At 38.1% G+C, this 16,010-nt stretch overlaps 1 protein-coding gene across 1 annotated transcript in view; it reads right to left on the bottom strand.

The window, feature by feature from the left end:
- Positions 1-16,010, bottom strand: part of DENND5A (DENN domain containing 5A) — a 52,123-nt gene that overhangs the window by 17,406 nt on the left and 18,707 nt on the right. The window contains exons 6-14 of the mRNA XM_026070663.1: positions 13,639-13,956; positions 11,137-11,352; positions 10,046-10,280; positions 9,420-9,570; positions 8,758-8,851; positions 5,272-5,403; positions 3,421-3,573; positions 2,518-2,622; positions 62-146 (exon numbers count right to left, since the gene is read on the bottom strand). Coding sequence (XP_025926448.1) covers positions 62-146; positions 2,518-2,622; positions 3,421-3,573; positions 5,272-5,403; positions 8,758-8,851; positions 9,420-9,570; positions 10,046-10,280; positions 11,137-11,352; positions 13,639-13,956 — 1,489 coding nt within the window. The remainder of the gene's footprint in view (positions 1-61; positions 147-2,517; positions 2,623-3,420; positions 3,574-5,271; positions 5,404-8,757; positions 8,852-9,419; positions 9,571-10,045; positions 10,281-11,136; positions 11,353-13,638; positions 13,957-16,010) is intronic.

The raw sequence follows: 16,010 nt of genomic DNA, 5'->3' as shown, positions 1-16,010 counted from the left end.
AATTCGCAGACAGACCTTACTTCTAGTTTTTAAATCAGCTTCTAATAGAAGCCAATCTTACCTGAGGAACTGAAGCTGCCAGATGTAGTTTTTTTCTGTCTGTTTTCTAGGTAATGTAAGAGATGAGACCACAAAGCAGACTTTCCCTAAAAATACATTAGTTGCTATTAAACACAAGATCCCAATTCAAAAGCAATCCATCAGCTGCATTTAAAGATTATTTGATGCATCCTGTAGCTACAGAAAATGAAAAGCTTCTAGCTTCAATGCTTTCCTGACTAGGGAATAAGAATTTTCTTTAAAAAAAAAAAAAGTATGTATCATCTCTGAAAGCACCAGCCATAACAAAAGCTTGTTTTAATGTATGTTTTCCCCTATTAAAGTCAGTGGTAAAAACAAAAATGAGAAACTAAAGTTGCAGGTGCTTGGGAGTTGGAAAGAGGATGAAATTGTAGAAAGGAAAGCAGTCAAAGCTATTGGAATCTAATGATTCTGGTAACAGGACAAAGTCAGCTGAGTTTCATTTCTCATAATTCATTAAGATGACAACAAAACATTTAAAGCCTTGTAAAACAGTACATGTGAATACAGCTCTCAGTCCAATACTGTAACCTGAACTATATGTTTCTTTCTCCCTGCATCTCCAGCAGTGAACTGGCAAGAGATACAGAACCAGTCTGAGTAAACCGTCTTAGACCAAGTCTTGCACACCTATTCCCTGTGAATGATTCAGGGCTACAGATGCATGTTGTCAATTCTCAGAACCTCAAAAGATCTCCAAGTTCCTCAGGCAAAGGACCTGGATAATTACAAACACAACAAGAAAAGAAAACCCAAAATACAGACAGGACAACAAAAGCTTATCAGCAAGAATATTCTACTCTATGCACTATAAAAATATCTTACAAGTTAAAATTTGGAGTGAAGTATTTAGGCCACAATAAGTCTGTAAAACGAGGTTAAAACCTCACTCACTCTGTTGCTTTCTTAAACCTCTGGTGGCTTAAACAGAAAATGAAGAAATTGTTCTCTGGTACACTAAAAAGATTCTTGGATTCACCCTAGAACATTCTGCATAACAAATCAAATGCTAATAAAGCCACAGAAGGCATCAGTACTTGCACAGGGGTTCTCCAGCACAATAATTGTAACGATTTACTCAGGAAATTCATCAGTATTAGTTGTTATCACCTTCCTAAGTTATTTTATTAAGTGGAAAGCCCAACAAAAGTTTAGTAATTCTGCGTTTCAAAAAGAGCGGTCACATTATAAGGCCGTATTTGTATTTACAACTTTGTGCAAAAAGAAGCCATGACCGTAAAGCAAGAGCTGTCAATTCAGCACTCTCAATGTCATTTAAAAACATATCAGTACCTTCCTGGAAGCGCAGTAATTACAGTTCAACTATGAAAATAAAAGATAATAATAATAAAAAAACCCCGCACACTTAAAAAAAAAAATCTAGTGAGTTCAATCATACAGTCCACTGAAGTTAACATGAAGAACTAATGGCCATGGGGGGTTACTCCAAGACATTATGCCTACCCAAATGAAATGGCATATCTCCAGAATAGAAAGCCGAAAGCATCTGTTACATTTGTTTTGCAAGAAATTTATCAAAAATATGCATTTAGTGGCAAAACTAATAAAAAAAATCCAGAGAAGCTCTGCATCTTATGTGTGTACCTGACAGATCCAACATGGTAAGCCAAAACACGAGTCTTACAAAAACATAAAAGGAAAGCATGAAAATATCAACCAGGGTATAGTTAAAACCAAAATGTCATTTCTGTGAAGAAAGACACACATGTGTGCACGCACACACACACACTCTAGCGTTCAGCAACTTGCTGCTGTGGCAAGGAGAACTGCAACAGATCACATAAAACAGCAAACAAAGGATCCTGCAGCAAATAGATGTCAACAATCATGATGAATGTAAGAAATCATGCAGCATACATCTGTCCGTTTCCTTTACCATCACGTTACTCTCCTTTAACTTCACCAAATAGCAATGATGATGCAAACTGTATCTAAAAGGGAAAGGAAGACAGCCTAAGGAAAGCAGTGGGACAGAACAGGCAAGGGAATAACCAAGACCTTCTGAAAGTTCAGACTACTTTGATCATCAGACCCTATATTCTACAACTGCAATGGTCTGGGCAAAAAAAGGGTGTCAATTCACATAGTTAATGTAGGAGTAACAGGGTTCATCAGCAGGGAAGAGATAAAAGCATGGACTGGTGGAAGGGAAGCCATCTTCATTACTATGGTCAATTGAGAAAGAAGAGTCTTCCTTGGCTCATTATTGAAAAATAAAATAAAATCAATGTGTAAGACAGCAGACTTTTGCATATTTAATAAAGGCCAGAGCACACAGAGAATTAGTAGTGCATTTTTACTGTGGATCATAGTATTAGATGCACTGCATTTCCTCCATCAGGCCTCTCTTGATTCTACCACAACAGACCATTCAGCACTGCTTGCCAACATCTGCAATCAATCCAAAGCATTAACCTTATGTAGGGTTGGCCGTCTGGTGGTCTGAAAGGCCCAAATCTGAGTTGAAGCAGAGTATACTGATGCTCTGTCTTCTAAGATGAAAGCAGTACAGCTTCTATCCTAAGTGATATACAAGAGGGAAGGGAGAGAGTCAGATGATAAATCTTTGCATAGAGAAACTACTGCTATATAGTTTGAAGGAGAGCAGATTTAAAACACAGGTGCTTGGGTGCTGGGGACAGAGTTATTGAACTATGGCTGCCTAGACTACGTACATTTATTTCTTGCTATTCCTTCGTACAAATAAGTAGGAAAGGATAAAAGCCTTCCACACTCCATCTAATCCCACAAGCAACTCCAAACAGAAGAGCAAAAGAAACAATCACTCCTTTCATATGGAAAGCAATACCTCTAACTAGTGATCTTGTAAACACCACATAACTATCCCTACATCATTCAGGAAGAACCAAAGCAGAAAAGGTTTTACTTTTAGAAATGAAGTTATCTTTCATGAGATTAAACTCCCCATACCACATCCCATCAACTGCACCTTTACTGCAAACTACCTTAAAGCCTATGCACCTACAATAACAAAAGTATTGAGAATACCGAAATAGGTTTATCATCTTATTTAAAAATAATAATAATAAAAAAAGTTAAATGGAAAGAAAATCTTCCAAATAGTTACCTGTTAGACACATTTGCATTTAAATTTGCATATACTCCTGAGCAAAAGGTGGAGACAGACAAGGAGACAGTAACTGACATACAAAAGGCTGGGGACGTACAAGTATTTAACACATGTCCGTACATACACACTAGGTAACTTCTGGAAGCAGAGGCAGGAATGGCATAACATGACTTTAAAAAAAAAAAAAAAAGTATATTCTGCAACACACAGGAATATTTGTTCCTTACCTGTTTGACCTGCAGACCGTGGCTCCATATCCTTTCTAAGAGATCACACAGACTGGCTATCAGGGTATTCTCTTCCACGCCTGTGATATTCACCTCACCATGACCTAGTTCCACTGCTTCTCGCCCCATTTTTTCAACCAGCATTCTCTTGGTCTCAAAAAGAACATGACAAAAGAGTTATTTTTTATGCAGGAATGTCTAAGATCATTCACACTTTCTAAATAACAAACAAGGAAGCACACAATAGTAACTATTTGGCAGAACAACTGTGTGTATATGAATACAGCCTCTCCAAAGCTAGTGCAGGACTGCATTTCTTCTATCACTCTGCTTTTAAAACCATGGCATCACCAGTATTGATCACTTTACAGCCTCTTCCATCTTTCTACCAAGGGGCTGGCAAATGGGCACATTAGCCTGGAGAGAGAGTAATCCAAATACATGGAATACCAGGCCACTATTTGACAAGGCAGAGGCCTAAGCAGCAAGGTCCTGCATCAAAGGCCTTGGTTGTTTTTGAAGCCTTGTGAGTGCCGGATCAGGATGGTACACAATGTTCACCTTCTCCTAGAAAAGGGGAACATGCAGAATTATTTCTGAGTAGCAATAACAGGAGGACACAGGGAGATCAYGTCATTCCAGTGAGATCCTGTTCTCTCAGAAGGGTATGTGCTCTTAAACTAAACCCATTCGGGAGTGAATCTTGGGAGTTCTCCAATAAGCCAAGTCGCAGTCACAGAATTCATACACTCTTTCATGTTGGTCAAAAAAATCTCTCACCAACTCGTAAACTACAGTCTCCCAGGCACAATATATTCATCATACAGCTACCTGGAGGGAAAAATGACTAAAGGATCACTTTTCATCTCCCACTGTCCACTACCCTTCTTCATCTTTGATGCTATCTAAAGTAAGTCTCAAAGGATTAATATTCCCTTAGGCACTTATGCACAGGTTTAGCTGGGACACTGTTAGTATTTTATGTTGACACTCCAAGTTGCTTCTTTATGCCCTTCTCCTCACCAGTGCTTTAATCTCTTTGTTAATGGGAGGCTCACTATAGCCACTAGAATTACATTCCTACAGTGAAAGAGTAAAGTTGATCTCCACAGATTTTCACTGTCATATGCCTACATTAACGGAAGGAAATTATTTGGATAATTCCATACATACAAAACTAAAGTGAAATCAGAAGTGAATGTAAATATACAGTTTTAGAAAACAGTTGTATACAATCACTATATTTTCTCCACTGACTTCAGGCAAGAAAATGAGAACGTGTCTATTTATTCAAGAACACTCCCTTTACTATATCAGTATAAACAGCGACATTTAATTCAGACAAATACATACTCAAATATACGGTCAAATACACTGGTCAAGCAAATTTACAAACTGATGCCAAATTTCTTTGGAAAGTTCTTGAAAATGCATGTTTCAGAAGCTTGTTAACACACTTCCTTTAATTATGAGAACAGTTCCTAGGTTTTCACCATTACCTCCTTTTTTGGAATATTCACTCTTGTTGAAACAGTATAGTCTCATTATGGATAACTGAAACATACTAAAAACATACACGGGCAGCAGGATAATAAAGACCCACCAGAACATTCAGTCTTTTCTTTCTGTCATTTTATATTCTCTATCATAAACCTGCTTGTTAAAATTTGTGCTCCTTGCAGATTTTTAAATATGCATCTCTTCACCAATTTGTCACTATCATGCAAATAAATTGGATGCATGCATAAAGCAGAAATGAAGGGAGGGGATATTCAACTATATTAGCCACAAAATAGTTCAGGAAGGCTAGATATGAGGTGCAAGAGAGCAAAAATGTTCTCTGTATATTACCTTATTTCGGCATTCCTTCAATAAGCCTTCTACAAACTTGCAGTTTGTTTGTGCAATTACTGAAGGAGAGAGGTTAGACAGCTTGGGCTGCCGAATAGTGCTGCCCAGATTCCTGGCTTCTTGGATATATTTCTGTACCGGAGCAGAAAAATTACAAACAAAGATAAAAGAGCAAGTGAAAAACTTTGTACATAACTGAATTGCAAAACCCATCTTCCCAGCCCTCCCCTGTGCAATCATGAAGAATGAATCACATCATCTTTCAGAAGAGCCTCCTTTTTATATCCAGAACAATACTGGGCCGAGATACTTTCACTGGAGTTCAAATCCTATTTATACATTGTCTGACTAGCATTAGAACACAGGTTGCTGAACATCACAAACACAATAGACACTGCCAAGGGTATTTAGATGCATAGAGATTTAATTACTCCGTCCACCGCTGAGAATATTCTTGCTATCTTTTCATACAAAATGAAAGCTTGTAGTAATTACCTAGACCAAGACTATTCAAATGGCTGACTCTGGTCTGCATGTGGACTGCAAGAAAATTTTGCCTGGACCTTGACAAAATCCGAGACCTGTGCTATGCCCTGCATTTCTAAAGATCTGTTGTTTCTTACCATCTTCCCAGGCTGTCAGGAAGCAGCTGCAAAGTGCTACTATAGCAGCTCTCGGCTGCAGACCATCTGCATTTTAGAGCAACATGATTTCCTGAACTCACAATATTTGGAAGAGTTGTTCTGCTGCTGTTACTTCCATCAAAGAATTGCCATTGTTTTCACCTCAGAGACAAGAATTTAAAAAATGTTTTGAAAAACCCAAGTGCCACTAGATTGGCTGGGGCATGGCTAGCTGTGAATAAGAGATAAAGGGAAAGGCCTGTACAGGCTCCAACAAAATACTCAGTACATACTTCATATTAGTAGGTAACTTCCCTAGCTGATACTGAAATAATGATCAGCTGAAAAGTCAGTAAATAGAATTGCATTTATCAAACAGAATACAATCTTTGCAAAGAGGGAAAAATCATACTTTCGCCATCAGCTTGGCGCTAAATAGCTATTACACTATTTATGCTATTAACATTTAGGCTATGCATCTTTATCCAGAACTATGATCATAGTCATATTGTGCATTTGACATACCAGATAATGCTCTGACATAGATTTTATAGAGGCCCTGAAAGGCCAATCATGCTGGTCCCGGTCTAAATATAATTGCAACTGAAGCTCTGACATGGAAAAGTCCAGGTGCTGGCAGGACAAGTTGGTAGCAAAAAGCCAAACAGATCGGGTTAAGTGAAAGTGGTAAGCACGTATGAAGTAATAAAAGCAGGCATGCAAAACAGAAAAGGAGAGGAGTGAAGACATAATACAATGCAGAACTCCCAAACATTCAATGCAAAAATTCATAAGTAATGAAGCTGAAAGGAAAAAAACAAAGATGGTGCAAACTCTGCCCTTCACCAGGCACAAAAAGTTGGCAATTTAAAAGCCACTAAGCCTCAATGCCACAGATTTTTGTCAACTGTCCCAAAAATCTCAATTTGTCTAAAACTCGCAATGCTGCATTTTGCAACCACTGTCTCCTGCTCAACCTGATTCTCCATGTTTATCTGTCCATCAGAAGGGCTCCCTGCCCATTCTTTCAGACTTGGTAGGAGAGTTTCTGGTTCAGCTGGGGAGAAGTGGCCGTTATACAAACAATATTATGTAAAGTCAAAAAGGTACAGCATAAAACTCTAAATACCAGCAGAAATTAATTTGACAGTTGATATCCTCACCTGTGTATGTACTTGCAATTTTTACTCTTATGAAATTATTTGCCTGGTGTGACAGAATAACTCCTATAGGATAATCATCTAGTGAACAATCAGTTAAAAACAGAGACTAGAAACAGAGTTCTGCATTTATAATTACTTAACTCAAATCCTAGAAGTTTACGGATGCTAAGCATCAAAATTGTTGAAAGCAATAATTAGGTTATGAATGAACTGCTGCTCATTTCTGCTTCTAAGTAAAAAGTACTTTTGAGTTATCTGAGCATAAGGAGCACATCGAATCCCAAAACTACTCGTAGATTTTTAAATTAGGCAGACTTCGTTCTATTACATGGCTATAAATGACACTAATGACACTTCACTTCAGTAAAATTTGCACAAATCAGAGAAAGAACTCTGGAAACGAGTATACTGGGAAGTGCAATTCAACTCATCATTACCAAAAAGAATGAACTAGAAAGACAGAGATATTTCATTTTGAAAACAGTCTTAACAGACACAAGATGACTTTAAGAATCCAAGTGCAACTTTTCGGAAGATTATTTAACAAGGCAAGAGAATACTGCCTCAACGAACAACATACCCCAAAGCTTTACTTTTGTTTAAAAGCAACCATGCACAAATCAATTCTGATATTTTAAACCTGAATATTCTCAGAATTACCTTTAAATCAACACCCAATGTAACCATTTGCAAAGTCAGCATTGTACGAATCAGAAACAAACTGCACTGTAGTTAGTTCACACACAGACCTTTCAAAGCACATTCACAACAAAATACATACAACCCTATCGCCCAGAAAAGTACTGGTGAGAGAAGCCACCAGCTCAGAAGGTGGGTAAAGCAGCCTCAGAGCTGTACCATGCCAATGCAGCTACGCTGCTCCAAAACCCAACCAGTATCTCTACGCAGTGCTGGCCTGTGCTCTATAGATGCACTACATTAAAGTGGACCTAGGCCTCTAGGTGCAATGATGGAGGGTTGGCGTGCCCCAAGTCTCTTGCTTTCACAGTGGGTGCCCTCTTCAACAGCTCAGAGTCAGAAAACATATTTATAAAGGGGAAACACTGCATGCAAGGCCCATTGTAAAATCACATCAGAAAACTAACACTTAAGGCTGTGCTGCATAAAGACAGGCAGATGCACAAACCTGACAGTATTGGTGGGGTTCATACTCCCACCTTAGCATGAACTCATGTGTCAGTTTGTCACCTTAGACTTCTTTTACGGTCCACAGAAAGAAACAGGCAACTCCAAAAGGCAAATCTTTTGATTTTAGGATGAAATTAATCACTCTCTGGAGGCACTTTTTCTTCCTCACAGTAACTACAAAAGGAGCATAGGGTGACTAACTTATTTAGACACAGGAAATAGATGGCTAAAAACTGTTAAGATTAACCTTCCCCCTCCCCCCCGCTTTTTTTTTTTTTTTAAATACTTTAATGCATTTTATGACTTTTTCATCCAATTTTTTTTTTATCCTTGGGATGAGATTTTTGTCCTGAGCTGGTATAAAATTGGCATAACTTTTAGAATTAGGGAACTAAGTTATTTTGGTCGACTAAGGGTTAAGAACTTCATTTGTATCAAGTACAATAAGGGGGAGCAGAGGAACTGCAGGTAACTGCCTGGGCTTTTCATAAAGGTTAGAGAGCATTATTTATGCAGTAGAAATGAGATCTCTACAGTTGAACCGTTTTTACCTCTCTCTGGTCATTGTCAAGACGCAGATGCTCTGTGTGTTGCTTCTGTCTGTCCTTCCGCCTCCACTGTGCAGGAGCATTTCTCTTTGTCCACCTACACATAAAAGAATATCATTTAGCAGATATCAAGAGTTAGGTGAAGAGCAGTGGCAATGGAGGAAATATGAAGTTTTTATCTTATTGTTTATTGAACTTGCCAACATCAAGCACACCAGATACAGCATAGCTGCAAACATATATAAAGAATCTCTGTAGAGGCAGCTAACCTTAGACAACCAAAGGATTTCGCAGAAAATTAGGTCACATACACTTGGTTTGTACTGTTCCTTTTTATGATAACACGTTACAATTTGCACCTTTTTCCTTTTTCTTCAAAATTTTTTATAAGATGATGCCCCTAAAACATTTGCTAACTTAAATGAGGTCCAACAGGATGTGCTTTTATATCAACTGTCCTTAAAAGTAACCTCAATTATAACCTCATCCACAATATGGGTTTCTTAAGAAAATTTGCTTCTACAAGTCCAGATGTTAAAACTATCTTTCTGAACTTTCTCAGTTAAAAAAATAAAATAAAATGGATTTGCTTTCTAGTATCTCAGTTTTAGCATTATTTTATAGATCTTACCAAGATCCAACACCAGTCCTCCTAGCTTACTCACTTGTTGCTTGCTGGCCCAGTGGAAAGGACATCAGACTGAAGCTTGGGAAAAAATCCAAGTTCATACTTTCCTTGTCCAATTTTCATGTCCAGCAAGTGGGGGTGGACTGCAGTGTGATCGATTTTTGCTAGCCTCAGTTCAATAGCTTTTTCTGAAATAATAAGAGAATTAAAGTCCTTGAATGTATTTTTTAAAAACAGAAGTTATCTATAGTCAAACACCCTCAACTAAAAGCAGATCTCCAATTTACGAGAGAAGGAAGCTTCTTATTGACCTTAACAGAGACACTTTTACAAGAGTGCATTATACATCAAAGAACTGCCACCAAAAGGAGAAAAACATTCACCTCCTTAAACTCAAACTGTATTTTCCACACTAAGCATGCAGAAAAATAGAGCTGAATTATCCTTTACATGAATTTCATCTCAGGTTCCTATACAAGACTCACCCCATCATGAGATCTAGTTCCCCACTTAAGCATTACACCTCAGCTTCTTCAATCCATTTTTTTGAGGTGTTAAAGAATTAGTTGTTACTTAACTTTAACCTAATGTATACAACAAACAGCACCAACAAGTATAGTTGTATTTTCTTAAGTGTCAAAGAAAGTGGCTTATTACCCTTACCAGCCTCATCAATGGTTGTGCATTTCTGATACATAGATGTGCGCAGAGTTGGTGTCCTAACATTTAGCAGCCTAATTTTATCCACTCTAGAATCAAATACTCTCAAAACAGGGTCTTTATCATCTTCATCATGGCACATAATCTTATTGTCAATAAAAGATGCAAACATTTGGGTCTCCAGGAATCTTGAGAGGAAAGGCAAGTAAGGTTCAGGCTGGTCCGACAAGAAAGATGCCTAACGGACAACAAGAGATAAAAGAGTGTTTGGGAGTCTGCAGAGATATGACCAAAAAAGCACCAATTTTTCTAATCAAGAATGTATTGAAGTGCTTTGGAGCCATTCAAAGCCTAGTTTTATTACACACACTAATTCTATCTCTGAAACAGCCAGCCTATGAGAAACCCTCAGTTTCATGACAATTACTTACTATAGCACAATAATTATCAAGCTGTGATATCAGCATTTCCTTGATTTTGTAACAATTTTAACAGAATTCCAAAAAACAGCAAAAACAATATTGCATACGTGGACATTATATACTTGTGGCTGGATTTACAGCTTATTAAGTTGACGGGAATCTTTTCATACAATTTGAAGGGAATTGGATTAGCCTTTTAGCATGCAGTGCTGCAACATAGTCTGCGGCCACATGAACTATCCTGCTGATGACTGATCTCCAGAAATGGACATATTAGTAAAATTTGAAGAACTGGGTCTTGTGTTTCCCTAAGAAAGGGCTTAGAATGTTTGCTACACATGCACATAAAAGCTTTGCGGGATCAGGCTTCATTCCCGAACATATTCAGCAATTCCTCTGGTATCATTTTCACTAATAATATTTAATGTAAATGTAGAGGTTAGCCATAAAGTGAGGCTAAGGTATATATTTTTCTACAGCATCCCTAATAGAGCATCTTCAACTCTCTAAGTGTGTGCATGTTTCTCTGCATAATCTTTTTTTAAGAGCACACTGAAATTTAAGAAAGAACACATTTTTTACAGCACTGTTTTCCATCTTCTGACCCAGTAAACAAAGTCTTAGGTTTGATTACTGTTTTAAATTGACTTATGTCTTCTTATTTCAACTTACTTTATCAAAGTTTTGCATCTGCTCCCTGTTGGTAAACCAAGATTCCTTGTCCTGACTGGGTTGAATGACAAATACTTCATAATCTGCAAACATCTGTGTAAAGCGGTTGGCAAAAACTTCACGGATCTGAATATTCAGCTGGTAAATTTTGAACTCTTCTTCATCACACTGAATTTTAAGATCCTTTTTGCTACTGGTCTCCTCTTGCACCTCCAGCTAAGCGAGTAAGGAAACAAACAAACACAGTATTGTTGCATGGTCAGGTATTCTGGCTATACAAGATCTAATCTGCCGTTAAGCTACTACTCCTCAAATTAGTATTTTCAGCCCCCCCCCAGCATATCTTACAATTTCAAGACTGCAATAAAAAACAGCAATATCAAAGAAACTAGAAAAAAAACTTTGCCTAAAAAAGGTTATAATTTCAAGCAGTCATATCCTACTTTAGTACTGGTTGCACTGGATACTCTTGAAATAGAAAAAGAGATAGATAACATAACCATATAAAAGCCCACATACACCACATACTTAATTTACTTTATTTTACTCTTTATCCATCTGCATAAGGATCTCAGAGTTTTTCTATCATCTCTGGGTATGAGGTAGGGATGTATTTCTTTCTTGTGTAACAAAAATCCAGATTTAGTATTGTTAAAATTTAATACATTCCAGCTTCCAAATGAATACAGAGATGCACAGTCAAAAGAAGTTACATGTCTAGTAGCCAATTTCCTGAAACCTAAGTCCTTAGCAGCATAACAGACAATTCATCACTACATAGCCCAGAATAATCTTTAATGAAACAAAAAGCATTTTCAGACAACATATGGGGCAAAATTTAAAAATAAATAAATAAACAAACCCCAGCAATATGAGATTCAGATATTCAATTAACATCAATTTTGACAGGCATTGGGTGTCCGGGGGGGGGGGGGGTGTCAAAGCCACAAGCACTCATGCACCATTTTGAACACTGTATTCATTTGCTGCTCCTGCCTCCAGTATTATAAGAGGTACTGCAACATGTAACGAGCTGCAATATGCAGTGCTCACAACATCCGCACAATGATGCGGCCATTGTAGCTGTACCATGCTTCTTCAAGCACCTTGGCTATGCTAGTTGTCTGCAAGTGCCTGGTACAAAGTCCAAGGCCAGCTGTGAACAGGCATCCTGCAGCCAATGCTCTCTAACAGAGAGCGCTGTGCTATTCAGCCATCACCTCTAACTGCACCCCATGAGTAGCACTTTATCTATACATTCCCCATCAACAGGGCTTTTGATTTAAGCAGGATTTTTATTTAAGTATGTGAAAAACAAATTTTGACAGAGTTATAAGCTATACAATCCCATCATCACACAAATGCTAGTAAAATGGGACTTAAACTGTTCTCTACAGTGGAAGAGAATACAGAGCAGATAAGGCCCGAATGTGCAAAAACTTGCAAGAAATAAAGACAACCTGCATTTCTCCCATCACTTCCCAATCCAATCAGTAAAAGAACAAAAGCTTCTTACCAATTTTCCCCTGAACAAGAAGAAAACAATGCAAAAGAAAAACCTGAGAAGAGGAACACAGCTGATTTAAGCATCTAATCCTGTCTAGTAACCAAATGCTTCTTCTTATAACCCCCACACAGTCCCCTTCCCACAAAGCTGCTCTCCTCCCCAAACTAGTCCAGTTCGCACAATTTCTGCCTCTGTTTGGCTCTACTCACAGCACAAGTCTCAGTCAATGGATAGGAATCACATTCAGCAATGAAGAACCAGTCAGAATAAGTTAAACATGCAAGAAATAAAAGTCTTGCTGAGCAACTCTTCACTCCATTCCACAGAGGCTTAAAAAACAAAAAAACCACACCACACTCACTTCACAGTGGTCTTTTCAGGTGATAACTTTTACATAAAAAGGGCCACAATTTTTTTCCAATGCTGAGCACCCACAAATCCAGGCAGGGTCACCAAGAGCTGTTTAATGCTCACTTTCTGGGAATCAGACACTAACATGCTTTGCAACATCAACCAAGAAAGAATCACAACATCCTTATAGTAGGCATATTACACTCAGGCAAAATTATATATATCCCACACACAGTGAGAATGAGATAGAAAAATAGCAATAGAGAGAAAAAGCTAGATTTAAACATCACAATTGACTGGATGCCAGTTTTGGCCATGTAAACCTTAAGAAAATGAGGTAACTGTAGAATAAGTTACCTTAAAACCAAGAATAAAGAGAGCAAGGTATATTTTTAAACACATTATCTTGGCAAACAAACACTTGGAGGACAGCCAAACATTTCCCTAGACCCCGTGATGTAAGCAAACAAAAAACCCCAACACAAACACACTCTCAGCTTGCCTTTGCCTCTACAGATGTTCACAAGGTTTGCAACGGTTAAACAAAGTTTTTCCTAGTGAAGAGAAACCCAGTCTTTGGACCACTAGGTCAGACAATCTGCTATTGCAGCTCCAGAGGGAGTGAACAGAATTTCATAGCTTACCTTTTCTAGGCTCACACCTGTTCTCTTAACAAGGGCTTGGAGTCTTGCAATGGTCTCATTTTCCTTTAGCAGCTCATAGGAATTCAAAGGTGATCCTGCTATGTTCCCATTTCTTTTATCAGAAACTATGTCGCATGCTCTAAGGCTCTTCATCTTGGAGGCACTCTCACTACAGTGAAGGTTTCCCTCAGGCGGGATTCCAAAAGCCATTAGTATCTCTGATATTTCCTGAATGAACTCAAGTTTATTTGGAAACTGGGGCAGGTCTTCTGGCAACTCGATGAAATGGTTGTCTACATCCACAAAGCACAGGTTAGCCTGGGATTTAATTTAGAACAGGATACCATTAGAACGTCACCAAGCACAAGTGTCATGTTTTATTTGTGTTGGGGGTTTGTGCTTTTTTTTTTTTTTAAAAAAAAAAAAAAAAAAAAAAGACAGACTTGCCCCAACCACAACTGAACGGGTTAGCTTTGAAGAAAGCACCACAAGGCCTTAATTTCCAGGTCTTTCACGGAGATAACTAAGATGACTCATTTTAAAGTATCTTACTAGGTACTAAATAGATTGTAACATACATTAGGTAGAGATTTGTAATGATTTTGTTTATACACACACATACAGCTATATTTTAATACAGGATATTTACAGCACAATATCTTACACACATGCATACATAGCAGATGACTACCTGCTACTCAGATCAGCCAGCTCTTCTAAGAGGTTTGGTGACTATCATTCTAAAGGGTCCACTGAAATTGCAGTAGCTGCAATAAAGTTTGTTTTGTTTTGTTTTCCTAGAAGACTTAAAAAGTTAAGTTGACCCCTGGAAGGAATTTAGAAGTTTTTTTCCCCAAGAGAGGAAAAAAAAGAAGGGGGGGAAGGGAGGGGAAGAGGAAAATTCAGCTGGTTTCAATTCTATTTTCCTGTCCCAATCTTTATCTCATTTAGCATTTAAAAAGGCCAAGAAAAGAGAAAAACACCTACTTAGCTTCCATAGCAATCCCAAAAGAAGCTGTGCATATTTCAAAGATTTATCTCACCCTATATTTGGTGTAGGTTCTTCTCCCCTTTTGTTTTCTGCATTGCAAAATCTCTATCAAGTGCTTTCAAGACATTACATACACCACAGCAAGAATCCCATTAGCGTGTGAATTCTGCTTGGAAAATGAAGTGTGCAGAAGAGAAACATCATTTTCTGTAGAAACAGCGAAGTTTTTCTTCAATGAAGAATTAAGATAACTGTCAGTTTATTGCTTAGTTTGTTCCCCTCTAAAATCCCTTCACCCACATTACGGGGTACTTTCAACCCAGCCTCACCACCTTATTCTAGAAGCTAYATCTGAAGTCAGGTTTCACTACAGCTTTGCAACAACAATACAGCCCAAGTCACAAGAGCTAACAGATCTTCAGTTATTTCTTATGATTTCCGAGTAAGCCCAGAAGGATGAAAGTGCTCTCACTATTTAATGAAAAAGGAGGAATCGGAACAGGTTAACTCACACTGAGTGAATGACGGACAATCCTGGAAATCCGAGTGAAATATACAAACAGTAAAATATCAGTAAGGACAAAGTAGTTTTGGTAGGATTTTACTGTGAGACTCGTCACAGGCAGACTAGGATAAGCTGCACCTGGTGAGACCTTTTCATCTAAGTAAACTGCTGTGAAAGCATGCCCCTAATACTTGTGACAGACTCAGATCTCTCGGCATTTCTATAGAATGGAATTAGGATGTCAATTCTCCTTAAAACATGTATCTCTTGTGTTTGATTTCTTGAACTTCAACATTAAAATAAAAAGATGCAAATATGTACAATTCTTAGAGCAGAACTCAGAGGGACATATTAAACTAGATTTGTACAAGAACTGTGAATGAAAAAGTTCGATTTAAGCTCTGCTATGATATTACCTACAGTTACAAAGGTGAATAGAGGCATTCCAGTTCTCCATTTCCTGATATTTTAGTATTTTCATACTGGGATTTTTCTCTTATGCTCGAAGGAATGTGTATAAAACAGTTTAGTAGCTCTTTGCTGTAGTAGATTCTTTACTGTAAGTTAAATTGTAAATCGAGTTAGGTGTTTCAAAAGAATTCAAAGTAAACTAAGACCTTGATTGTGCAAGATCTTTCTGGTGTACCCTAAAAACAAGGTAGGTTTTTTGGGGGAGGGAGGGGTGTTTTTCTTAAAATAGTGCAGGGCAGATGTAGTGGTTTAGGTTTCCCCCACTACCAACAGAGTAAGTGTTGCATATGCCTAGCAAGGCAGCTTCAGTGGTAGGCTAGGGCTGCACACTGCCTGCCATCGTTTCTCAGCCAAAGAAACATTCTGCACAATTGGGAGAGCTCTCACGTTTCAAGTAAGCAACTG

Source organism: Apteryx rowi, unplaced genomic scaffold (genome assembly GCF_003343035.1).
Source record: "Apteryx rowi isolate R43461 unplaced genomic scaffold, aptRow1 scaffold_107, whole genome shotgun sequence".
NCBI classification, from domain to species: domain Eukaryota; kingdom Metazoa; phylum Chordata; class Aves; order Apterygiformes; family Apterygidae; genus Apteryx; species Apteryx rowi.
The sequence above is the reverse complement of the archived record's forward strand: the minus strand, read 5'-3'. Positions and strand labels throughout refer to the sequence as shown.